This window comes from Penicillium macrosclerotiorum (genome assembly GCF_028827735.1).
Source record: "Penicillium macrosclerotiorum strain IBT 26536 chromosome Unknown utg000003l_segment0_segment0, whole genome shotgun sequence".
NCBI classification, from domain to species: Eukaryota; Fungi; Ascomycota; class Eurotiomycetes; order Eurotiales; family Aspergillaceae; genus Penicillium; species Penicillium macrosclerotiorum.
In genome coordinates, this window is record NW_026643083.1 from 4,719,867 (window position 1) to 4,742,586 (window position 22,720).

Consider the following 22,720-nt stretch of genomic DNA (forward strand, 5'->3'; position numbering starts at 1 on the left):
ATCAAAAGTGGAGCCGGTGAAGGGTGAAGGGTACCGGAAGTTTGGACCCTGGAGGCTTGGCTGCAGGCGGGATGTCGGGGCACTTGGGGGGCTCTTCCGGTAAAGAGCTTATCGCCCAAGCACGGCCTAGAACTACAGGATTCAAAATGCATGAGAGGATGATAGGATGATAGGATTATGGTAGGTGCATGTCCGCTCCAGTTATATGTACAAAGACGAGCAAAACCTCCTCCGTTTGACCACGCCTCTTCCATTTTTCAAAAGAATTCTTCTTGAGACCCCTCAAGCAGCGGGATTGCGGTAGTCGCCGCCGAACCAGTGCTGTCCCTAGGGACATTGGTGTCATCCAAGTCCAATTGATGTCAAGCACAAGGTGATGGTAATAATCTCCAAGCTTCACAGCCATATAGCGATTCTGTGGGTATGTGTCATTCTTATGTCTAAGTATATCGTCGTCGTCATCATCATCATCATCATCATCGTGTCGACTCCATGGGGGTCTGGAGTGATTTAAATGCGCGCTTGCAGCTTCCGTGCGCGATCCTTAGCAATGTCACACATCGCCTACGAACGAGTCAGCATAGGGAATCGAACGGGAGAAGGGAGGGAAAGGAAGTCTTTTCATTTGGTTGGTTGGTTGGAGGGCAGTACGGACCTGGATAGTCTCGGTGATCTCGCGCTCAGCGTTACCTCGGTCAATGCGCTGGCGCATTTCGACCATGATGACATCCCGGCTGCGTCCATTGACAAATGTACTATCGCATGACCCCAGTTTCATTAGCCTCGGTAACAGTAGACATCGAATGGACATGCGCAGGGTTGGAGGGGTCAGGGAATGCTGGGTGACGCAGGCCCCGAACAATGTAGGGGATCCCGTTCGTGCACGATAAGGCTCAAGTAAATCCAGCCCAGGGTCATTGGCAGGAAAGGACATACACAAATCGCAAGCCGGGGAACTTCGCCTCATACTCGGCATTGAGCGCCCGCAATTTCTCGGCCTGCTCCTCGGCGCCGGTGTTCAACTGCTCTTGCTCCTTCTTGCTCAATTCGCTCAAATGTTCCGGGTTGGCGGGGGCTCGGCCGAGGCGCGGGTGCGAACCCAAGATGCCGAACAGGACCTTCTCATCGATCGGGGAATTGGGCGCAGAGAGCGCAGACATGCGGCCGCCGACAGCATCGATGAGCGAGGCATACGAGGAGAAGGTCTGGTTGGCGAGCACGGGGATCATCAACTGGTGGAGCTCGGGCGAGGGCTCGAAAAGCGTGTCGAGCACCCGCAGCTGGATCTCTTGGGACTGAGAGGGGAGCGACGAGAGAGTGGGGAGGTCAGCCATGGTGGAACGAGTTGAGTGGTAGATGAGGGGGAAATCAACGATCTGATCTCTCAGTACAGAGGATTGAGGAAGGCGTGGGATGGGGAGTGGGTATAAGTACAATCGACACCCGTCGGGGCTCGCCGAGCGTTGGGAAGTGGCGGGCGGGGACCAGCGATCAGCAGCTTATCAGCCGCCCACTTTAAATCGTGTCGCGAGTGACAGACATGCCTGCATGTGCTCTGGTTGATCTCCTCCCAATCCCTTCTAATACAGTAGCTATATCCACCTGATTGCATGTTATGCTTGCTCTTGGCTGCCCGGCACTCCATTGCAATGGCGATTGCGGTTCTATCTATAGAGTATGTACTTCCCTCCTCCCCGAATCAGACCCTACCCATATCAAATCATATTCAGGTCATAATCGCCTCTGGAAATCGAGGTCGTTCATCTCAACAGATGCAGAGACCCTAGACCCTCCTCTCCAGTGTCCAATGAGATCATCCATGCATTCCTTGCGTCTCGGACTCAGATCTCCTCGTTATGCGCCCCCCGCGAAACAATCCTCCCATGCGACCTTGTTCTGTCTTCGCAGACTTGTGAGGGACAGTCCAACTGGCCGTAAATGCTCGGAGATTTTGGGGTCTGTCGCCTGCCCACCCCCTTGCTTGTTACTCCGATACCCTGCTGTGTACGATCGCTCTGATCCGCCCTCCGTCGTGCTCGCTGTTTCGGATGTAGTACATAGAATACATAGAACCTTAGTATGTCCTCCGGCCATCCTACGACTCCGTTACTCCGGACTCCCCGGGTTCTCCGCTCTTTGTAGGATGATAGCGGCGTCATATTATCTGGAGTCCAGAGTCCAGAGTCCAGAGTCCAGAGTACAAAGTACAAAGTATAGGGGGAGGAAGGTTTCCGACTTGTACATAAGGTCGCCCTCTAACTATAAAGAGCATGGCCGCCGAGCGAGTGTTTCAGAACCTCCACTGAAATGAGGATAGCCGCGAGTGGAGTCGGCCGGCGAATGGAAGCGGGTGCCCCTGACCAGAGGTTCGTCCAGCACGGCCTATCAGCCCTTTTCCTCGTCTTCCTCCGTCCGGTCCGTCTGTTTGGGCCTTCTGTCACCGGAACCACCTCAATCGTGCCCGGCCGTGATTGGGCATCATCTCGATCTTGAGATCGGAATCCGTGGCCCCCCCCCCTCTCCCTCCAGCCTGTCTCGAAGCAGGGAAAAAGAAGCTGAGGTTGCCCGAAAAAGACCAAAACAGGTCAGAAAGGGCCCGGGAAGGCTTGAATAGCTCGAACCGCCTGAGCCTAAAGGGTGGAATTGCTGCTAGTTCCCTCACCTACTCCAGTCGAACCATCCAGACTTTCTCCTCTTTCGGCCATTAGGAGTCCCCTCCTTTTCTTCCTTCCCCCTCTCGATCCTCTCCCGAGTCTCGTCTCTCTCCCTCCCCCAATTCGACCTCGTCTGGCCTTCTCCGGCACGCTCCTCATGCCGTGCGCGCCATGTCTCTCAATGGGCTAGATACTCCCGCCATCGTCGAAGCCTATCAGGGTGCCCTGGCCGACGCGGGTGGTTGGTAAGTTATGGTGGCATGCGTGCACATCGCTCCCCCTTTTGCGACCTGCTCTGACGATTCCGACGCGCTCCTTGGTCGATGAAAACCCGCAATGCTGACCGCTCCCCTTCCTTCGCCATCGCAGGTTTCTGTTGCACTACATTGCAAGGGATGAAGTCGCCCTCCTCGAACGAGGCACCAGCGGGGTGCCCGAGGTGCGCAATGCCATCGAGAACTATGAGGAGATCTCCCCCTCTACGGCTTCTTGCATTACCGGCGGAGGAAGGTCATTCTGCGCTACATGCCCGAGGGCTTGTCCCGGCTCATTCAAGGTAGTGCTCGCTCACATTGCTCGTGCGAAGAAGGCCTTCTGACTGACCTTCTCCCGTCTCTTCTCTCACATTCTAGCTCGAAGCAACGTCCAATTCCAGTCTGTCCTTGACAAATTCACCCCGAATGATACCGTGCTGCCCCTATCCCAGGCCTCCGACCTCAATGAAAGCGCCTTGTCCTCGGCCTGTCTTCTACACACAGCCTCGGGATCAATCACCTCTTCGTCCAGCTCTCTACGCCGTCGTCGCCTAATGGAGATCACTGAAGATGCAGAGGAGAGTGGTGCCAAGGAGGAGACGAAGGCACAGTCGCCGCTGCAGCCTCCGCCAAAGGCTGAGTCAAGACAACGATCTGGCAGTCAGAAATCCGAGGCAACCATTGTACCAACCCCTACCATGTCGTCGGAGGTCGAGACACCCTCGCCCGACCTTCAGCCTCCTCCGTCTCGTGCCAGTTCCCGCGCTCCACCCTCGATCGGGAGTATGAGTGAATCGCCCAGCACGATATCCCCAAAGTCTCCTGACTCGAGCTCGGATCGTTCTCGGTACCGAAATATTTTGGATGAATTTCCTCGACCATCGGAGGAAGTACGGATGTCAACCCAGTCTGCACGGCCTTCATTGCGGGATCTAGAACGAGCGGCCGGGATCACGCCTAAGGTCAAATTGGGCCCTCGTCCGTCGGTTGACGGAAGTGGTCGGCCCCGGACTGCAGGAACCTCTCGGAATCCAGATCAACGACCCGTTGCCTCGATGCCAGCCGGTATGCGCTCCTCTTCCGTACGGAAGCCTCCCAGCATCGAGGTTCCTCGTCCGCGATCCCAGGGTAGCTCGTTCGCAACCAGACCCAACAGCCGAGCACCGCCTATCCCGCCGTTACTCGTTCCCCCACCGTCCATTCCGATTTCTCGACCGCAACTGTCGCCGGGTGCCAAATCATTGGGCGCATTATCGACATCTTCTGGGTTGACGCCGGAGAAAGAGCGATTGATGAAAGCATTGCAGCAACGGAAGAAGCAGATGGCCAAGCGAGCCGAGGAGACGAAAAAGAAGCAGGCTATCCCGGAAGCGGACGAAGAAACTAAAACGCAGAAGGAGGCCACCCTGGACCAGGAGGAAAACAAAGAAAATATCAATCTAGCAACTAAGCTGGACACACCGGATCCTGAACCTCAGCACGCGACGGAACCAGAGTTGCAACCGGGGCCGGAAAAGCAGCAAGAAAACGAAGTAGCTGAGGAGCCTGTAGGGCCACAAGTTCAGGCTCCTGAACCACCCATTGAGGGTCCTGAACTACCTGTTGAGGCCTCTATCCCACCTTCCCAGGAACAGCCTACAGCAGAGGCCGAGAAAAAGAATCTTGTTTATCTCGAGTCTTCAAACCCTGAACCGATAACCGACATCGCGGTGACTGACTTCGAAGGCGGATCATGCTCCCATACATCGGCCCCCAGCGCTGACACTATCTTCTCCACTGAAATTACCGATACTTCGTCAGAAGTTCTCAAGTCGGAGACACCGCAAACACTTCCCGAGGAGATTTCCGAAGAATCCACTGGGGACGAAACACACGTCGAACATGCGGACTCCGCAGTTGTTGACCCAATTGAGACTACGGACGACCTATTACCCCCTAGCGTCAACGTCGAGGTCCCACTCGCCAAGGATTCGGCAGACGTCCCAGACTCGACACCTGAATTGGAAAATGCTTCTCCTTTACAACAACTAGAGATTCCAGCCGTCGCCGACGAACAACTGGACGAGAAGGAGACAGATCTTCCGACGGAGAATCCAGCAGCTGGATCCCCTGAACTGGTCAATGCTTCCCCATCTGTGGACTCCCCGCCCAGCCCCGTAGCCGAGCCTACAGTCGCCCCTGTCTCCGTCTCAATTGATCCTGTCCCGCTTGATGACTTTACGCCTGAGCCGCCTCGCACCACTAAAAACGAATCTCTCCCCCTGGACCAAAGACGGAAGATTCATTTGGAGCCGATCCAAGTTCTGACCCCAGAGTATTCGGATGACGATCAACTTCTTTCGGATGATTCATTCATGGAGGAATTAAGATCTGCTACTGTGCAACAGGCTCGACCAGTCGCTGTCAAGTCTCCCAATGGCGGTGATCAGTCTTGGAGAGGATCGCGGGCTGTGTCGAGCCCGTATGGACTTCCTTCTCCATCGGCCATGCACGCACTAGCAGCTCGATCTTTATCAAGCTCGTACTCTGAAAATGGGCCCGCTACCCCGGTTCTGATGGCCAAGAAGATCAACGTCTCCTCTGGTATCTCGAATCGCATCAAGGCGCTGGAAAAGTTCTCTAGCCGGGAAGGCACCCCGTCGACTTCAACCCCTCCTGTGACTGGGCCATCTGCGTCATCATCTTTTGAGAGTCTGCGCAAGCGTGCTTCCGTTTCATTCCCCAACGGCGCGGCTCCGGATTTCTCCCGCGCGCCGAGTGTGAACCACCATGAGTCGCGTTCCACTCCTGCCAATACGCGTCGCACTAACTCCATTTCCGTCACGGCCCGCATCATCCGTGACACTGCTGTGTCGCCGGGGTCTTCTGGAGTCGAGCCTTCTGAGTCTGACGTCCTCAACCTTCAGGCCAGCCAACTGACTGTGGAACATGGAACAGCCAATGAACCACTCTCAAACAGCTCAACATTCGACTCTTCCACCAACCTTTCGGAAAACCGGAGCATGTCTATCTCATCCACAGGCTCGAGCCGTCAAGCCGCACAGGTATCCAGTCGTCCTGCAAGCCGACTCTCGTTATCATCCCGTGCTAAGACCGATGAGACTCTTCAGTCTTCGTCTCCTACAGATGAAAAGAAAAGCTCGCGTGCGTCACGTCTGATGCGCCGCATGTCATCCATCACCTCGACATCACGCCGCAGTATTATCGGAGCCTTAAGCCCATCTGTGAAGGAGGAAGACGCCGTCACGTCACCCATCAGTGATTTTGCTATTTCTCCGTCATCCTCTCATCCGCGCCTTGCAGAGCCCATTGATATCGGCGAAGTCAATGTCCAATTCCCTGAAACTCTTCTCTGGAAGCGCAGGTTCATGCGTATCGATGAGAATGGGTACGTTGTTCTTGCGCCCGGGACCAACGACGCTACTGCTCGCAATATGACCAAGCGCTATCACCTGACCGAGTTCCGAACCCCCTGCCTCCCAGATGAGGATATGCAGGAGCTTCCAAATAGCATCCTGCTGGATTTCCTGGACGGCAGCACGTTGCAATGCGCCTGCGAGTCCCGACAGGGACAATCTTGGACCCTAACGAGTAGGTCGACAGGGGTTTTGTATATTGACAAAACAATGGATGGCTAACATTTCATCGCAGCTCTCGTCGACGCCCACAATGCCCATCGGCAATAATCCCTTCAGTTAGCTTGAGGGCAGGACTCCTCTACTGACAGCAGCAATCTGCATCACTTCTTTTCTTCTCTTTCATCTTTCTTGTCTTCCATCTTTTTCTTCTTTTACCTTTTTCTTCTTTTATCTTTTTCTTTTTTCATCTCATCGATTTGGGTCACATTTATCTACCATTTACAACCCTGCCTTCACGGTCTCTGATCTATTTTCTTTTTCGAATTTTTGTCCAGTTAGCCTGTGCTTTTACCACCCACTCCCGTCATATCATTTCCTATCTCTCTTCTCACCGTCGTCTTTTCTCCCTATCTCTCCTCCTTTCCTATTTCCTGTATGTGCGTGTGATATATGTGGCATGTTCCGTGGTATACCCCTCGAAGTCAAAAAGCTTCTTCTTTTCACTATTTGTCCTCTGATCACCTCATTCTCCGAAGAACCTCTTTACCAGTGTACAGGTGAAGGCAGAGTGTGACCTGTTTTCTGTGCGTGCGCTGTGTTCTAGCCTGCATCGGTCTTCCAGGCCGAGGAGTTTGCATTAACTACCTTCCCCCTGTCTTCAATTTTGTCCATTCCTACTCTGATATGGCATAGCACTCAATTTCTCTCTGTATGCTCTTCGTCACTTCTCCCTTTCTTTCGTCAGTCTCGGCCAATATCAGAGGTAGATGTCTCAGACTATCTGGCCCTGTGGCAAAACATGATACTAGGTGGCTTTTGAATGGTCCTGTACATAAAACCGCCCGCAGTGACCCTAGCATGGCCATCTGATTTTGAGGCCGACCACAGTGGATGCACTTTATGCAACTCTTCGTAATGTATGTCTCAAACGACTCTTGTACTATTTCACCGCTTCTGCAGCTGCTCAAAGTAGAATGTAGCCGCATATAAAATTCGCATGATCACATTGCACCATATAGACTTTCCAGGTTGTTATCTCCGTATCTCTCAACCACCCACTATTTGCGACCTGTATTCTCCCTGCTGGCCACTTATAGGCCAGCAAGTCATCCTGGCGCACCTCTGATAAGAGGTTGTGCGGCGCAAACTCACCCAAATACCGGCCATTTACTATCCAACTTGATGAAAGCATCCCTGAAGAATCCGCTTTTGGTGATTCCAGGCTCAATCAGATACGAGACTTTCAAACAAAAGCCTCACGGCAACCAACTCACTGCCGAATGTCACCCTGGCACAGACTTCATCTAGACATGTTCCCCGAGTAGCAAGACGGTGTTGACTTCTCAAGTCTCTGAAGCTCCCTCACCTAAAAAAATTAAGCTCTGGGCTAAAAATGAAGTGCGCCGGGGAAGAACATGAACTTTGAATAGAAGGAGTATTTACCTTGGTAGCTGGACTTTCACCCGACGATACGCCATCGGTTCATTATTCATGCGGGCCGTTGAGGACACATTTTATTTTTTCTTTTCTTTAAACTTTTTTGATATCCCTACGCCTCGGCAGACTACAGCTGCTACAACATCACAGTGGCGATATTGGTGTTACTAATGTGTCTCCTCGAGGTCGGCGTTATTGGATCGGGGTGTGCCTACGCGGCTTCATGATAGGACTCTGGCCAATAACAAGGCATACAGCTCCTGGCCAAACTCATTCTGGGGATCATTCGGTGCTTGGAGTAAGGGGGTAAACTGTTGACGCGGGTGTCGTACCCCCACGGGTTGGTTGTATTGGCAAGGAACTATAAGAGGATGACGGGGCTGGCGCATCATCACAGCAGTCTGGTTCAAGATCTACACATTCGTTTTATTTCCTTATCTTTGATCAGTTTAACTCGACTGGATAACTTTTGATCACCATAGAACTCCATCTACAATGAAAGTTGCCACTGTCTTTTCTTTGTTCCTGCCTCTGTCCGATCTTTCCCTCGCTGGTCCAATTCAGCGCAGCACGGCTCTGCAGGTCCAGAGCTTTTATGCCGAATATACCCATGAAAGCATGGGAGCCCTTCACTTTGTGGTGCACGATACGATGCAGAGTGATAGCTGCAGTCTAATCTGGTGGGCTTCTCTCTTCCGTTTTGCCCGCTGTCAAATAATGCTGAACTCGGGGATGATTCAGGAATACGACTAGTGCTGTCCAGCCCGGCCTTGCGCCGAACAAATGCCTTAACCAGCGATTTGAATTTGGCTTTCGCTATGGTATTGGCAACATCGAGGCCTTTACACTCGTCGTGCAGCATGTGAATGCCACCCAGCAAGGCTATGAAACGGTTAGTGCATATGCAAAGAACTCAAACTGGGTCTGTACCGAGAATCCAGTGGAGGGTGTGGTGGAGCGGTGTGAGTTGACTGGAGTTTTGAAAATTGATCATTGAACTGGATCCTGAGCTGGTTGAATAGTAAGAATTGGTTTTTCTTTCTTTTTGGTACCAGAGCCTCTATGCTCTTTCTATTCGTATATGAGGTCGAAATGGCAGGAATTAATGTGTTTGAAACCAATCGCTCAACTGGAAATTCCCAACGGACTGGCAAGAATGCGAAACGAAATATTGACCAATAGACAGTCTTGATCTACTGCCATTACAGATTTACCTGCAGTGAAACTACTTGGCATTGACTACAGCTAGAGTAAGAGGAAAGATTCGGGATCTACGGTAGGTCACACTTAGAATGCAGACGAAGGTAACAATTTTGAGCAAAAAGTACAGAGGGCGAGGATATCTCTGAAAACGAAAAACAGCATGTCAGATTAAAATCCTTCCTTTAAAAAAATAGAAAGAGGACAAACCTAATCAATTCGTCTCGCACGTTCGTCAAATCAGCTTTCCAGCCTTATGTTCATGTGGAATCATCGTAAATCTGACATTTGATGCATTACGGTCGTGAAAGGGTACAAATGCCAAAGACTCAGGTGGTGTGTCCATTCATGCTTTGTTCATCAGGGTCTACAGACCTCTGGGCTGATGGGGTCGATATATGTTCGCCGCCATTGGGGTTTTCGGGGTGTTCAATGGCTCCATTCTCGTGACCATTTTGTTTCTGTTCAGGATATAATTCAGGGAACGCAGCGCGCATTTGTCCATAGTGCTGGCCAACCAGGTATTGCATGAGGTTTCCGACAGGTAAGGCGGAGTGCATGCGTCGCTCGGACTCGACCAGCTCGACTCGCATCTGTGTGTTCCAGTCGTGCTCGAGGGCATGGGCCTCGATGTCTTTCTTGCGCTCCGTGCCTTTGGTAGAGATGGTCTTCGAGCACCCAGGCATGCGACATGACCATATGTTGGATATTTTGTTGAGTTCGGCAAGAGGGTGCATTTCAGGTACTTCTACCATTCCGTTTGTCCCACGAGAAAGAAAACTTGATGTCGACGGAGGTTCAGATGACAGCACGGTCTTCAAGAGAGATGCGGCAGCGGACCCTGAATCGGAAAGAATAGAATGGTGTCGAGACTTTGCAGAAGCAAGAGGGGTTCTAATCAGCTCGTGGCCGCGGGTCTTACTGGGCGTCTCGACACCCTCCATTTCATCGTCTTCGTCATCATCTTCATCGGACTCCGCAGTCGGCTGGTCAATGATTTTGCGATGTCGCTTGCCCATGACTTTCGCAGATACCGCGGAGTTCATTTTAGGCCGGAGCACAGACTTTTGGGTATGCCCTAGATACTCATCGTCACTTGAGTCGTCAATGGATTGCAAAGGTGTGAGGAGGGCGGGTGGTAGAGGGTCAAGTTGGCTCGAAGCATGCTTGAGTTCTCGGTAGATAACGTAGCGGGACCATCTAAAACTTGGAGTGTCTTCTTCGTCCAGCTTCTCGAGAACAGCGCTGGCCCTGGCAGCAATAATCTTGCTTGCATTCTCTTTACTGAACGAGTACCGATCCGACAGGCGCTCTGTCAGCAGGTCAAGATGCAGCCGGCGCTTGGCTAAATGGCCCTCTTCTTTCAATTCCCCAATCAATTGGTAGACAGCTTCCACTTGAGATCTTGCAATCGCTGCTGGGTCATGCCGAGGTGTGGATACAACCGCATCGTTCTCCTCTTCTTGTTCTTCTTCTTCCTCGTCCTCGGATTTGGCAGGTGATCGTTCGTCCATGATTTTTTTGTAAATATCCTGTAGGGTGAAAGCATCAGCGTCTTTGAACTAGTATAACGTATCCAGTTTGCGAGACTCACTCCGAATTGGCGACGGAGGTGCACGAATACATTTGTCTTCTTCCAGTTGACACCTTCATCGTCGTCCCCTTCGATCATACAGCGGAGCAAAAACGATGCATGCCCCGCAAAAACTTCCGCCGACTGTTCTCTCGTCTCACAGTCCCCGTGCGTGTGAAATGTATACTATCTAGGGGTCAGTCGCCAGGGACCTGCAGGGAAGCACGAGGGGTATGGAGCTCTCACCTGCTCACAAAGGTTCTTAAAGGTTGGGTTGAGCTGCTTTTTCCCATGATGATGCCGGTCCAACAGGAAATAAAGCATGTCCACTCCCTGGACCATCCGATTGAAGGTGGGCTGGTAGCCCTTGGCCGGTGAGATTTTGTACCAGCCAGCCTTGCCCGCCACCCACAGCTCAACACTGCGGTCCTCGGTCTGCCCATATGCGAAGTGGGTGACATCGTCGATTATCACGCGATTCGAGGTTGAGTCCGGGTTGAGAACTGTAAGAAAGTATCGATGTGAGCAAAACCTCGAGCTTGAACTGATTAAGACGCGCGATGCGATAAGCAAGGCGTGTAATCGAATACACACCCAAGTGTTCCTGGTCTTCCCGAAGCTCCAGACAGCCTATCACTTGGACCGGATTCTCTTCTGTGGCCTCAAGAAGGTTCGCATATAGCATCTTCCCCGGCCGCAGGACCTTCACATCGGTCAGATCGAAGTCCGGCCAGTCATTCTCGTCGGTGATGGAGGGATCGATGGGGGGTAGGACGGTATCTTCGCGAGCGGTCATGATTGCGAGAGTTGTAAAGATCTCATGGTGTTTCGGCCGACAGAGAGAGGTTAACGAATGCGAGTTTGAGGCGACATGAAAGAAAGAAGTGAGCTGAAGGTTGGAATTCGCAGCGTCAACACTCGAAGGTCCATCCATGTCCGGTAAGTTACCGATACGTTATCGATACGGCCGATACCCGCGATTAATTACAAGAGCCGCTTTCAACTTGCGAAAGCTCTCGTAGCTTTTTTTCGTATTGCAACTGCACGACAGATGCCATTCCCACGAGGTTTCCGGCTCTTTCGCACCACAATGTCTGGAGAGAAAATTTTTGAAGGGTGCTTTGGTATGTTGTGCGCCAATTTCTTCATGAGGTTCTGTCACTGATTTCTCAGCCGTCCACAAGCCGCAGGGTATCACGTCGGCCGACGTGCTCCGCGACCTCCAACGCCACTTCAATCCCTCCAAGCTTTTCAAACCATGGCTGGACGCCGAGCGCGATATGAGGAAACAGGAAAGCCAAAACCAACGGAGGCGCCGACGAAACAAGAAGATTGAGGTGAAGATAGGACATGGCGGAACACTAGATCCGCTCGCCACAGGTGTGCTGATCGCCGGCGTTGGAAAGGGTACCAAGTCACTCAATGACTTCCTAGGGTGCACAAAGTCATACGAAACGGTTGTGCTCTTCGGCGCTGAGACCGATACCTATGACCGACTAGGCAAGGTCGTGCGCCGCGCTCCCTACGAGCACATCACACGGGAAGCAGTAGAGAAGGCTCTGGAGCAATTCCGCGGAAAGATCATGCAGCGTCCTCCCATCTTCTCTGCACTGAGAGTGGAGGGCAAAAGACTGTATGAGTATGCACGTGAGGGCAAAATGCCTCCGGTCGAGATCAAAAGTCGGCCAGTCGAGACCTTGAAAATGGAAGTCGTGGAGTGGTATGAGCCTGGAACGCACGAGTATAAGTGGCCCGAGGAGGAGATGACTGGCGACGAGAAGATCATTGCAGAGAAGCTTCTGGATAAGGAGGCTGAATTGCCGGTGGAGAGCGAAGCTGCCAACCAAGGCTCCGAGACTCTATCATCCACCAAGCGCAAGTCTCCGCCCCCGGCAGACTCTCCAAAGGCAGACGAGCAGGAAGCTATCAAGAAGCAGAAGGTATCAGAAGAAGGCGCCGCTCAATCTTCGGTACCTGAGCCCGAGGCCTCAGAGCCTGCGACCGTCGAGGCTCCTACTACTGAGACCGAGCAGCCGCGACCCCAGCCCGCGGCAGTTAAGATCTCCATGACTGTCACATCCGGTTTCTATGTCCGCTCATTGGCACACGATCTTGGTAAATCTGTTGGGAGCTGCGCTCTGATGAGTGAACTTGTGCGGAGTCGACAGGCCGAATTTGACTTGCAACCCGAGAATATCTTGGAGTACAAGGACTTGTCGGAAGGCGAGGAAGTTTGGGGCCCGAAAGTTCAGAGATTCCTCGAACAATGGGAAAGCAAGAGAGCTGCGAAGGCAGAGGCGGAAGCCACAGCCCAAGCTAAGCAATAGCAGGGGGTTGAGATAAAAGGGAGACGAACGGAGGTGAAAAATATGCTATAAATGTGGATCATATAGGGTGCTCATATTTCATAACAATGGCAACCTTCAACTTGGTATATAGCCAATCTTTTTTGCTAAATCATAGGAATGATCGGAGATCTTCACACCGGGTCCATCACTAATAAAAAGCGTACGCCGTCAACTAGATCCTTCTGCCAGCTCTGCGAAACCTCCAAGTCAGGACAGGTCGTCCAGAAACCATGAGGCAGGCCTGGATATACGAACAACTTGGTGCTAACATTCTCCTCTCGTAGCAGTCGCTCAAACAGCAAAGCCTCATCCCGACGCGGATCCCATCCACAAACATAGAAAATCGCCTTCTGTGCGATGCCAGCATGGGAGTCAAACAGCAACGGTGAGAGCCGCTTGTCCTCTGGAGGAGCACCATACTTGGCTGCAAAGAAGTCAATCGATTTCCGAGTCAGTCCTGGCGCATCGTTAATTTCATCGACACTCAGGATACGTTCTTTGTATGCGGCCGGCCTCGCATCTGGATGGCAGACGCTTGCCGCCAGGAAGAGAAGACCTGTTAGCTGTGGAGACAAGCCTTCCTGGACGGCCAGGTGAGCAATGCCAGCTGTGAAGTTAGCACCGGCGGAAGTGCCCCCGAGCAGAAAGCCTCGTTGGAGGTTTATCGGCACTTTGGATGGCCCATGGGAGGCAGCCTAGATGATCAGCTTATTGGGCTTCGATGATTCTATTATTCAACATGACATGGATGGACATACCCAACGCACGACATCGAAACTGTCCTCGAATCCTGTTGGAAATGGATTCTCCGGCGCCAAACGGTACTCGACGTTTAAAACGAAGACAGGGAGTTGTGTCGCCAAGGCACGGCATGAAGCATCATCGGTCTCGAGGCCACCAGTCACAAATCCTCCACCATGAAGGTAGATCAAGAGGGGCAGGCCAGTCTTGTCAGACTGTCTGTATGTTCGCACGCAGATAGGATGTCCGTCCCGTGCGGGGATATTGAACTCGCGGATCTCCAGCCCAGGCTGCGGGGTGATTGCAAGATGGTCCCGAGTCATCGGAACTCTTTGGGTGTTTGGCGGCAAGTTGTTCGGAAACTGGACTTCCTTAGAGCAGGCTACATAAATAGGATAGGGCTTGGAATGATGCCTACATCGACCCACTGCGGATGACCAACAGCCAGATGACGGTATTCAGCCATGACAAGAATATAAAGAGAACAAGAGAAGTGAGATCAGAGCAAGAAGTCGTATGCAGGATTTAAGACACTCGAGGAAGGGGAGGGGGCATCTTTAAAGACCGATAATCAGAATCTAATCTGATCTGATCTGACCAATTTCCACATTCGGAAACATCGCCAAGTCGGCGCAGCAGACGCGGCCAAAGCCCTTGTTTTTGGTGAGTGGACCGAATAATCCCTTATTCGGTCCCACTAGCAGGATTGAATTACGAAATAGTACACTGCAGAGAGAAATGATATCGATCCAAGTCATAATAACGCCAGTTCGAGGGCTTTAACTGTATGATTCAGTCCAACCAAGCCAGATGTCAAATCATAAAAAAAGTAATTCAATTGACCATGTGCAGATGCAGGGTAAGATTCTAGATATTACAGAAAGCCATGGTGGACATCCACCGGTGAATTTTTTTTGCGCCGCTTGCGCCATCATCCCTCGCCTGTCAAGAACATGCTTCTCAGCGATCGATGCACGTCCTCTTCCATTCCCCTATTCCAAAGGGTCAGCTTAGTTACGGCCCTTCGCCGCGGCTCGCTTGCTCTTGCCAGGCCGCTTCGCACCACCGGCCTTCATCTTCTTTGTAGAGAAACCGCGCATGTCACCACTGGACATCGCATCGCCGCTCTTGGAGAAACGCTTCTTGCCACCGAAGCCGAACTTCTGGTCTCGCTTCTGGCGCTTGGCACCCGGGCCGCCGTCACGGCCGCGCTTCTCGGGCTTACCAGCATCTTCAATGGCGACGTCGAAGAGATCGTTGGCGTCGTCAGTAGGGGCAGCGGAGTCAGCCTTGCGCTCTGTGTAGGAAAACAAAACATATTAGCTCTCAATTTTCAGGATATTAGATTATATGGCAATGAAGGAAAGAAACAGTCTGGGTGCAACATACTCTTCTTCAAAGCGGTGATCTTCTCAAGAGTCTCTCGCTTCTCCTTGTGACGTTGCTGCAACTTGGCGACCTGCACCTGCTTGCCGAACTTCTTCAGATCACGCTGGCGGCGTGCTTCCGCGGCGGCCTTCTTGCCAGCAGCCTCATCGTACAGCTTCTTCTTGATCTTGTCCATGTGCTCGTCGTTCTTAACCATCTCGGCAAAGTAGTCACCGGGGCGGGTGAAGGAAATACCCTCTTTCTTCAGCAGGCCACGGGCCTGAATGGCGGCAGCCTGACAGACCTTGTAGAAGGCCAGTTCACGGTTGAGGTCGTCATTAGGGTCCTCCACTTCGATTGGCTCTTGGGAGACTAGTGAGTTGTGCTCAGAGAATGGTGTCTGGGATGTGATGAATGAGATGCGCTTGAGAGAGGAGGTAATAGCGGCGGAGTTGTTGATGGTGAGGCGCTGGTGGGGGACGACGTCCTCACGCTCGTCTTCTTCCAGGTCTGATAGCGGGATATCTTCTTCTTCGTCTTCCTCATCCTCATCCTCGTCCTCATCGTTCTCGGCGGAGTTGTCGGTGGCTTCCTCAGCCTCCTCTTCTTGTTCCTTCTCATCCTCTTCAGGCTCGGAGCTAGCAACATCCTCATCAACTTCCTCGGTCTCTTTAGCGACGCTCACGCTGGTGTCGGCCTTCACGCCTTTGCGCTTTTCGGCGGCCTTGACCATCTTCTTCTGCTTCTCAGAAGCATAGTCCCGACCCTTGTGCTCGTCGAGAGCCTGGAGGAGCTTGCTTCGTTTGACCATGGTGATTGATCTGGAGGGAATTGGGGGGTTGGGAAACAGCAATGAGGGAAGCAATCTGGATTATCCTACGGGATTTTTTTGAGCACAGGCCAGTCTCAAATAGGTTAGCGTGGGCGATAAGGTCCTGGATGGGGTTAGCGGAAGGCGGTGACGGAAGAACCAGATGATCCGGCCTTATCGAGTCGCGCTCCCCATAGTCCTGCTTCCCAACGGAGAGAACAATATACAACTTCCAAACTCTTACTATTGCTCGCCATGGCTGAGGCCGCTTCCCCCGAGAAGACTACTACTGAAGAGTCATTTCTCTCACAGCCGGTATGTTTGTTCAAAGTATCTAGTCCTGGCGTTTGAATTACCGCGCTGACCGGCTTCCAGAATTCTGATGCCCAAGGCCAACTCACGGCGGCAGTTGACGAACTCCTTGACCAGCTGCAAAGCAAGTTTGATCATGTTTCAAAAGAGATGTTTGGGAAGCGTAAGTATCACTCATTGTTACAGGACCTATGGCCATCCAATTGCTCTTCGGTCTTGGCAGCGGCCACCCGCTAACACGCACCTAGTGGATGATATGACTCGTCGACTTGACGAACTCGAAGCTTCCTTGACAGCGTCTGGAGGCGACTCAGCATCAGCAACGCCGACAAAATAGATCTTCTCTAGGTCTTTACCGGTTATTTTCCTTCCCCGTCAACTTAGTGCTTTGGAGCTGGGGAACACCTGTATAGAGCGTGCGGTGCACATTCTCCATATCGTATACCTTTCATCGCTAGGGAACACTCTCAGCACTAGCTCACCAGTCTGGTTTCCTATTTTTTTTGTTTATGAAGATACCCTACGTCTTGATAAGCAAGACGCTCAGAATAAGATCTCGTTATCCTCAAAACGGCATATTCTAGTATACCGATTCATAGGATTCTGTCGTAAAAATGAGGCGATGGGCTCTATTATGGTCATTGAACTATTACATACATCATATGGAAAAAGAAAGAAAAATTAATACGCAATCTGTCGCCAGGTTTTTGGATCGCAATGTACAATTCAGCGGACATGCCAGTATTCTTCTTAGCAATGCCCAAGGGATAGTAATTCATCAATATATCGCGCTACGATAACATTTTTCCTCCCAAAGATTGCACGTCGACCAAGCATACAGACAATGAAGCACACACATTTACAGCTCATCCCGGACCACCTCGTTGTCCTCACCAGCGAAGCCACGCAGAATGTTACTCCGGGAGATAATGTCATCCACCTTCTCAGGCGCAGAGCCACCCTTGCTCAGGATCTTGGACAGACGAGCCAGTTCCTTGGAGGCGTATTCTTCGTTCAGGCTCAGCTTGTCGGCAACCTTGATGTAGTACTGCGCGTACTTGTCCTGCAGGCCCTTGGCGGCCTTCTTAACCTCCGCGGCCAGCTTCTCGAACTTGTGAGTCGGCACGTACTCGGTCAGCAGCTTGTCCAGGGCGGCGATAGTGCCAGCCTTCTTGTTCAGACCGCCGCCGACGGCGCGCGCGGAGCCAGTCTTGGTGTTCAGGAACTCAACGAAAGCCTCCTCCGTCCGGGCGCTGCCGTAGGGCTCAGCCTCGGAGGAGCCGGCGGGGAAGAACTTGATGGTAGGGTATCCGGTGATGCCCTGCTCCTTAGCCAGGGCGCGGGCATTCTCGGCTTCAGCGTCAACCTTGGCGATCAGGATGTTAGATTCGAGAGCGAAGTCATTGGCGAGTGTCTCCCAGATAGGAGCGAGGGTCTTGCAGTCTAGATTGGAAGGCCGGACAGTCAGTTAATCGGTAGGGAAGCGCATGGAATTAGAAGAGCTCTACTTACGTCCACACCACGGCGCAGTGAAAGCAACCAGAACATGCTTGTCGCCGCCAACAGTGGTCTTGAAAGTAGCGTCGTTCAGGTACTCGACCTTGCTGGGCTCCTTCTGGGCTCCGCGGGGCTTAATGCCGGTCTTGTCGGTGATCCAGGAAGACAAACTCTCCAGATCACGGCCACCCTTGTACTCCTCGGGCTTGTCGCTCTTGCCATCAAACCACTTCAGGGTAGGGAAGCCCTGAACGCCGAAACGCTTGCCCAGCTCGCGGTGCTCATCGGCATCGACCTTGCCGACAGTAACCTTGTCCTCGGCGAAAGCGAAAGCGGAGGCGAGTTCCTCATAGACGGGGGCGAGATTCTTGCAGTGGCCGCACCAAGGAGCGAAGAACTCGACGAGAGCGGGCTTGCCAGACTTTAGGACGACATCATCGAAGTTCTTTGGGATGAGGTCGACAACGGCGGAGCCAGCATTGGCGAAGCCGCTGAGCACGGAGAGAGTGCCCAGCAGCAAAAAGCTCAGGCGAGCCATGATTGTGTGGTTGCTTGAGTGTGTATCAGGAGGATTGAGAATTGATCAAATTCCTGGAGAGGAGGAACGGGGGAGGCGAAATTCGCGGATGTCCTGGTGAGTTGATGACAAAACAAAGGAAGAGGCCACTTGGTGCCTCCGCAAGCTCCGCAGATCACACCAGCTGAACTGGGACTACACTCCGTTGCTATTTAGGATCATGAACACTGCAATTTCACTATACCACTGATGAGACATGTTCCTCAAACTGAAATTTTGCCGCCATCTTCCTTCGTGATCCTTGAAAAATTCCACCTTCGTAAGTGGAGGGTTTAGAGGTGAAATACTACTTACTACACAAGCGAAACAAAAGAATTTGCTCTAAATCGACTCGAAAATGAGGACATCGAGTATATAAAGTGCATTAAAGTCGTTCTCGTACTCAAGTAAGCGCTATGGTCTAATAAAATAAAGATGAATGAATCCCTTTTTAATATCTGATTCTCTTCTAAGTTATAGCAGGAGTCACAGGTAACCCTTAATACGTACTATATCCGTATAAGATCAACTCTCAATCATTGAAACATCCGACATAGACTGCAGTCTGGAGAAGTCTCCTAATCCGAACTAAAGATGAGACACGGATAGCAGCAGCCTGAAGCTGGAAATCTTGTACCTGTACTACACCGCTGAAGCCCTGTGCAAAATACGTAGCTTGTAGTACTTGATCAGCCTCCGAGCCCTTATAGATCTCGTATCTATACGAGACCGTTGCAACATTCTTGCTGGTAGTTCCACTATGACGATACATCACGAGGAAACTTCCTAGAATTATCTATCCTATCTCATATACCGGGAAAGTAATGGATATCTTCTGCTTCAAACCTAAGCAAACTATGAAGACCCATTCAACCCAATTGCCCAGGTTTGATTTTTGCTGGACATGCAGGTGCTTCGTACATCAATTAGGGTCTTAAAAGGATCGGAAGCTTGTTTTTGGATCCCTCGGTTACATGTTGAGGAGTTTTTTACGTTCTTTTAGTTATTACTAGATAGTAATACAATTGAGGATCCACCGATATCACTCCGCTTTAAGTCCATGCAAGAAGACCGATGCTAATGAAAAGCATGAGACTCCACTTGATCCCTGCACGTTGTAGACCCGAAAAAAGTTCCCTCGATGATGTAAGATATTCGATATAGCTTTGGTTTATGAACTCCCCTTTATCGTCGCTCGGAAAGCCACTTGTTCGCGTCATCCCAGAGTTTTGTCTCCTTGAACTCTTTGCTCGCGTTCTGTGTTCCCTTGTAGACCTAGAGCAAAAAAAAAAAAAATGAGCCAAGTTGGATTGACCACAGAGGAATGATTAACTTACCGCATCCCAGAGCTTGAAAGCCAGGTCCAAATTGCCGGTGAAACTCTCGCTGTGTTGGAACCATTCCTTGCCCTTCGACTTGACCTCCGCCCGAGCCTCGGGCGAGGTAGGGTTGGCCTGCAGGGGGAGATCGTCCAGATAGGTGCGAACAGCAATGCCGAGACCACAGTCATTATCATCAATAAAAGGTAGCCTAGGAAACAAGTGTGGTCAGTTTCAAAGTGCTGCATTAAGAATATCGACACGGAGTGAACGCGTACTTAATTCCCATCTCAGTCCAGTCCTTGCGATCCCGGTCGGCCTCGCCGCTGAGCAATAGACCGGTCAAGACGACCTCAACCAGGTTTCGTAGCGCCGAGCGCACCTCGGAAATCAACGAGCGGTAGCACAGGAGCTGTCTGCTCAAAGGACCGGAGTATCCGATAGCCTTGTGCTGCAGCTTTGCAATACACGCCACGCGGGAAACTAGCATGTTGAAGGTCTTGTCATCCTCTTGATAAGTAGTAGTAAGGTCAGCGGCATATCGTGGATTAACTGGGACTTGCATTGAAACTTACCTGATCCTCGCATAGGCCCGCCCGATACGTGGGCGAACCAATGCTTAGTGTTCAGAAGGTCCATGCGGAGCATCTCGATAGCAATGAATATGGTATCCTCCAAATTATCCGCCGGGTCCACGACTGAGAGCGCTTGTTCCAAGCACTTGCCCCACGCGGTGAGCTTGTGCTTGTCATCAACGTATCCACGCAGTTGCAGGAATCGCCAAATGACATTGGATAGAATATCTGCCTGTGATGACAGAGCCTGTAGGGTCTGGTTAGATAAATAAATAGACAGTTTAGTTCTTGATGAAACACGTACGGGAGTCTCTTTGGTAGCGAAGGACTTCGATACAAAGTCCGCATTGTTTAAGCTCTGAAGAGCAAATTTAAAGGATCCACGGGGCGCCTGCAACTTCTTCACGCCTTCGGGCAACCGATCACCGGGAATCCTCCAGGCCTGAATGGTCTCCTTAACTGAGGGGTCCCGCGGAGGCTGATCTGCCTGTCTGAATTTTCATCAAACCATGGGCGGATGTGAATCACTTTGGTTTGGTAGAAGCGGTGGAGAGAGTTAGCCAGAAGACCAATGGATTGTGTCCGGATCGGGGTGAGCGTATCGCCAACAAGTTGGCGGTACACTTCGGTGTCTTCTGTGCCTAGAGGAAGTGAGATGCGCACTTCGCCAGATGTTAAGAAGTTCGGTATGTCCGGGCCCAGGACACCCTTGGATAGATAGAAGTAGAGTTCCTCAGGAAGACGCTGGCCGATGAGCTCATGCATATCCGAAGAAGTAGTTTCCGGGTCCATTGGGCCAACACGTCCATCGAGATCCACATAGACGTGGTGTTTCACAATCATGTAGGCCCGCTTGTACCGATCCAAGTATTGTAGTTCTTGCAGGCGTCGATCGTCTTCAAACTGGGCGCACAACGTAAGGGCACTTCGCCCAGCGGCATTGAACATGGGGAGCGCATCGCGAATGGTAGGGAGCTTGCCGGGGAAGCCGGGATTCTCAAATAGCGGGAAGGATCGTAGGAATGGGGAACCCAGGAGAAGGCAAAAGTCCAAGAATTGGTCGTTGGACAGGCGTCCCAGTTCTTCTTGGCAAGTCTGTTTGGTGAGCCAGGTGAATTGCGCCGGCTCGGTCTCAATGCGCGTCACAAGCTTATCAATATCGAACAGTAAAGCTTCGGAGGGTCCGTACACGGCATCGATGACAGGGTTGGAGCCACGAGCAAGATATGAGAGCTGCTCGGATGCGCCAGGTCAGCGTCACTGTGTTTTCTGATACCCCCCTCCATAGGTCGAAATAGCTATGATGGCGCCACCATTGACTTACCTGGGCGGCTGCGCTGTAGGGAGCCACCATGAAGGAGACGCCATTCTGGGACAGAATTCGCTGCAGGAACTTGTAGAGGGTTTCGGGGGGTGGGGTCCCTGCGGATTGATCGTCAGCGGCTGTTGGGGAGTCTGGCAGCCAGGTAATGATGTTACAGGGCGGCAGGGAAGGCGACCGGATGTCTGTCAAATGGACATCGAAGGTATGCATACCGGCATTGCTGAAGGCATCCACGACTTGATCCGCCTGTTGGGCATCATAGAGCTCCCAGGCGGACTCAAAGGAGCGCGCGGAGGCGGACTGGGGTGGCGGCCGTTGATCTCTCTTGCCAAAATCCAAGCCATTGAAGACGAAAATGCATCCCACGCCCAGATTCTTGAATGCGAGAAGCTCTTTCTCAATGTTGCTCTTCAAGGCGAAGGGAAAGCCACCGAGCGCGCCTAACAAGGCCTCCCGGGTCGACTGGTTTACCAGGTGCTGTTGGATGTAGTGTGAAGCATCGATACCGACAACTGCGCCCTTGAGAGCAGAGAGTGGGAGGGACTGGGTGCGGCCCACGGCCCATTCGTCGAGAGGGCGGACTAGAACAGAGGGAGCAGGTTAGTAACCAGCCTGTCGGCCGCGGGATCGGGAAGGCTCTCACTCGGCATGATGGCAAAAGCTGACGGGCGGGGAGCGCAGCTAAATGCCGAGCATTGGGGCCCGGTGGGACAAAGGGAGAAAAGGTGGGGGGGGGGAGGGGGGGAGGAGGGGGAAGTGATGGAAGGAAAGGTTCGGGAAGAGGACGAGGTCGTGATGAGGTCCGAACTGACGAGGGGGGAAAGCGGAGGCGCAGCTGGCCTTTTTTTTGTTTTTTGGGGGGAAACGGGGCATTGACTGTACAACCCCTGCTTCCCTATCACATCGCGCCACACCGGTCCATTGACTAGGAAGTGGAATCAGAGATTGGTTTTGTTTTGATATTTCTTCTTCTATTCTCCTAGGGTCTTCTATCGAGCTTTCTTGAGGTACGCTAGGATTGTTCTTGGCCCTGTGGACCCGAACCAGCTGGGGCGGCCTTGCAAGGGAACTGGGGAAGTAAGGAACTGCTCACATGCCGGCCTGCCCGTTCCCACACGCATCGGATCGTGGAACTGTGGCAAGCCTCATGATCGAGCGCACCGTCTTGGACGA

At 52.1% G+C, this 22,720-nt stretch overlaps 11 protein-coding genes across 11 annotated transcripts; 4 read left to right on the top strand and 7 right to left on the bottom strand.

The window, feature by feature from the left end:
* Positions 1-510: 510 nt before the first annotated feature.
* On the bottom strand, positions 511-1,334 carry N7462_004604 (2-oxo-4-hydroxy-4-carboxy-5-ureidoimidazoline decarboxylase; the record flags this gene model as incomplete). The annotated part of the gene is made up of 3 exons (XM_057076330.1): positions 511-564; positions 656-755; positions 937-1,334. The coding sequence occupies 3 exons, from the start codon at positions 1,332-1,334 to the stop codon at positions 511-513; spliced, it is 552 nt and encodes a 183-aa protein (XP_056935835.1).
* Positions 1,335-2,825: 1,491 nt separating this feature from the next.
* On the top strand, positions 2,826-6,594 carry N7462_004605 (uncharacterized protein; the record flags this gene model as incomplete). The annotated part of the gene is made up of 4 exons (XM_057076331.1): positions 2,826-2,899; positions 3,024-3,232; positions 3,287-6,499; positions 6,560-6,594. 4 exons carry the CDS (start codon positions 2,826-2,828, stop codon positions 6,592-6,594), a joined length of 3,531 nt encoding a protein of 1,176 aa, XP_056935836.1.
* Positions 6,595-8,418: 1,824 nt separating this feature from the next.
* N7462_004606 (uncharacterized protein) lies at positions 8,419-9,172 on the top strand (the record flags this gene model as incomplete). Its single annotated transcript, XM_057076332.1, has 3 exons — positions 8,419-8,603; positions 8,665-8,885; positions 9,132-9,172. 3 exons carry the CDS (start codon positions 8,419-8,421, stop codon positions 9,170-9,172), a joined length of 447 nt encoding a protein of 148 aa, XP_056935837.1.
* Positions 9,173-9,452: 280 nt separating this feature from the next.
* Positions 9,453-11,630, bottom strand: N7462_004607 (uncharacterized protein; the record flags this gene model as incomplete). The annotated part of the gene is made up of 4 exons (XM_057076333.1): positions 9,453-10,655; positions 10,718-10,882; positions 10,943-11,199; positions 11,291-11,630. The coding sequence occupies 4 exons, from the start codon at positions 11,628-11,630 to the stop codon at positions 9,453-9,455; spliced, it is 1,965 nt and encodes a 654-aa protein (XP_056935838.1).
* Positions 11,631-11,786: 156 nt separating this feature from the next.
* Positions 11,787-13,023, top strand: N7462_004608 (pseudouridine synthase PUS4; the record flags this gene model as incomplete). Its single annotated transcript, XM_057076334.1, has 2 exons — positions 11,787-11,820; positions 11,870-13,023. The coding sequence occupies 2 exons, from the start codon at positions 11,787-11,789 to the stop codon at positions 13,021-13,023; spliced, it is 1,188 nt and encodes a 395-aa protein (XP_056935839.1).
* A 152-nt stretch (positions 13,024-13,175) lies between these two features.
* Positions 13,176-14,108, bottom strand: N7462_004609 (alpha/beta hydrolase; the record flags this gene model as incomplete). The annotated part of the gene is made up of 2 exons (XM_057076335.1): positions 13,176-13,739; positions 13,803-14,108. 2 exons carry the CDS (start codon positions 14,106-14,108, stop codon positions 13,176-13,178), a joined length of 870 nt encoding a protein of 289 aa, XP_056935840.1.
* A 687-nt stretch (positions 14,109-14,795) lies between these two features.
* N7462_004610 (EBP2 family rRNA-processing protein) lies at positions 14,796-15,964 on the bottom strand (the record flags this gene model as incomplete). Its single annotated transcript, XM_057076336.1, has 2 exons — positions 14,796-15,082; positions 15,175-15,964. The coding sequence occupies 2 exons, from the start codon at positions 15,962-15,964 to the stop codon at positions 14,796-14,798; spliced, it is 1,077 nt and encodes a 358-aa protein (XP_056935841.1).
* Positions 15,965-16,219: 255 nt separating this feature from the next.
* Positions 16,220-16,613, top strand: N7462_004611 (heat shock factor-binding 1 family protein; the record flags this gene model as incomplete). Its single annotated transcript, XM_057076337.1, has 3 exons — positions 16,220-16,279; positions 16,340-16,439; positions 16,525-16,613. The coding sequence occupies 3 exons, from the start codon at positions 16,220-16,222 to the stop codon at positions 16,611-16,613; spliced, it is 249 nt and encodes an 82-aa protein (XP_056935842.1).
* A 522-nt stretch (positions 16,614-17,135) lies between these two features.
* N7462_004612 (protein disulfide isomerase family protein) lies at positions 17,136-18,311 on the bottom strand (the record flags this gene model as incomplete). Its single annotated transcript, XM_057076338.1, has 2 exons — positions 17,136-17,719; positions 17,789-18,311. The coding sequence occupies 2 exons, from the start codon at positions 18,309-18,311 to the stop codon at positions 17,136-17,138; spliced, it is 1,107 nt and encodes a 368-aa protein (XP_056935843.1).
* A 550-nt stretch (positions 18,312-18,861) lies between these two features.
* N7462_004613 (uncharacterized protein) lies at positions 18,862-19,101 on the bottom strand (the record flags this gene model as incomplete). Its single annotated transcript, XM_057076339.1, has 1 exon — positions 18,862-19,101. One exon carries the CDS (start codon positions 19,099-19,101, stop codon positions 18,862-18,864), a length of 240 nt encoding a protein of 79 aa, XP_056935844.1.
* Positions 19,102-19,514: 413 nt separating this feature from the next.
* N7462_004614 (MKT1 family protein) lies at positions 19,515-22,197 on the bottom strand (the record flags this gene model as incomplete). Its single annotated transcript, XM_057076340.1, has 8 exons — positions 19,515-19,604; positions 19,667-19,859; positions 19,927-20,158; positions 20,224-20,470; positions 20,528-20,701; positions 20,752-21,456; positions 21,548-22,128; positions 22,191-22,197. The coding sequence occupies 8 exons, from the start codon at positions 22,195-22,197 to the stop codon at positions 19,515-19,517; spliced, it is 2,229 nt and encodes a 742-aa protein (XP_056935845.1).
* Positions 22,198-22,720: the final 523 nt, after the last annotated feature.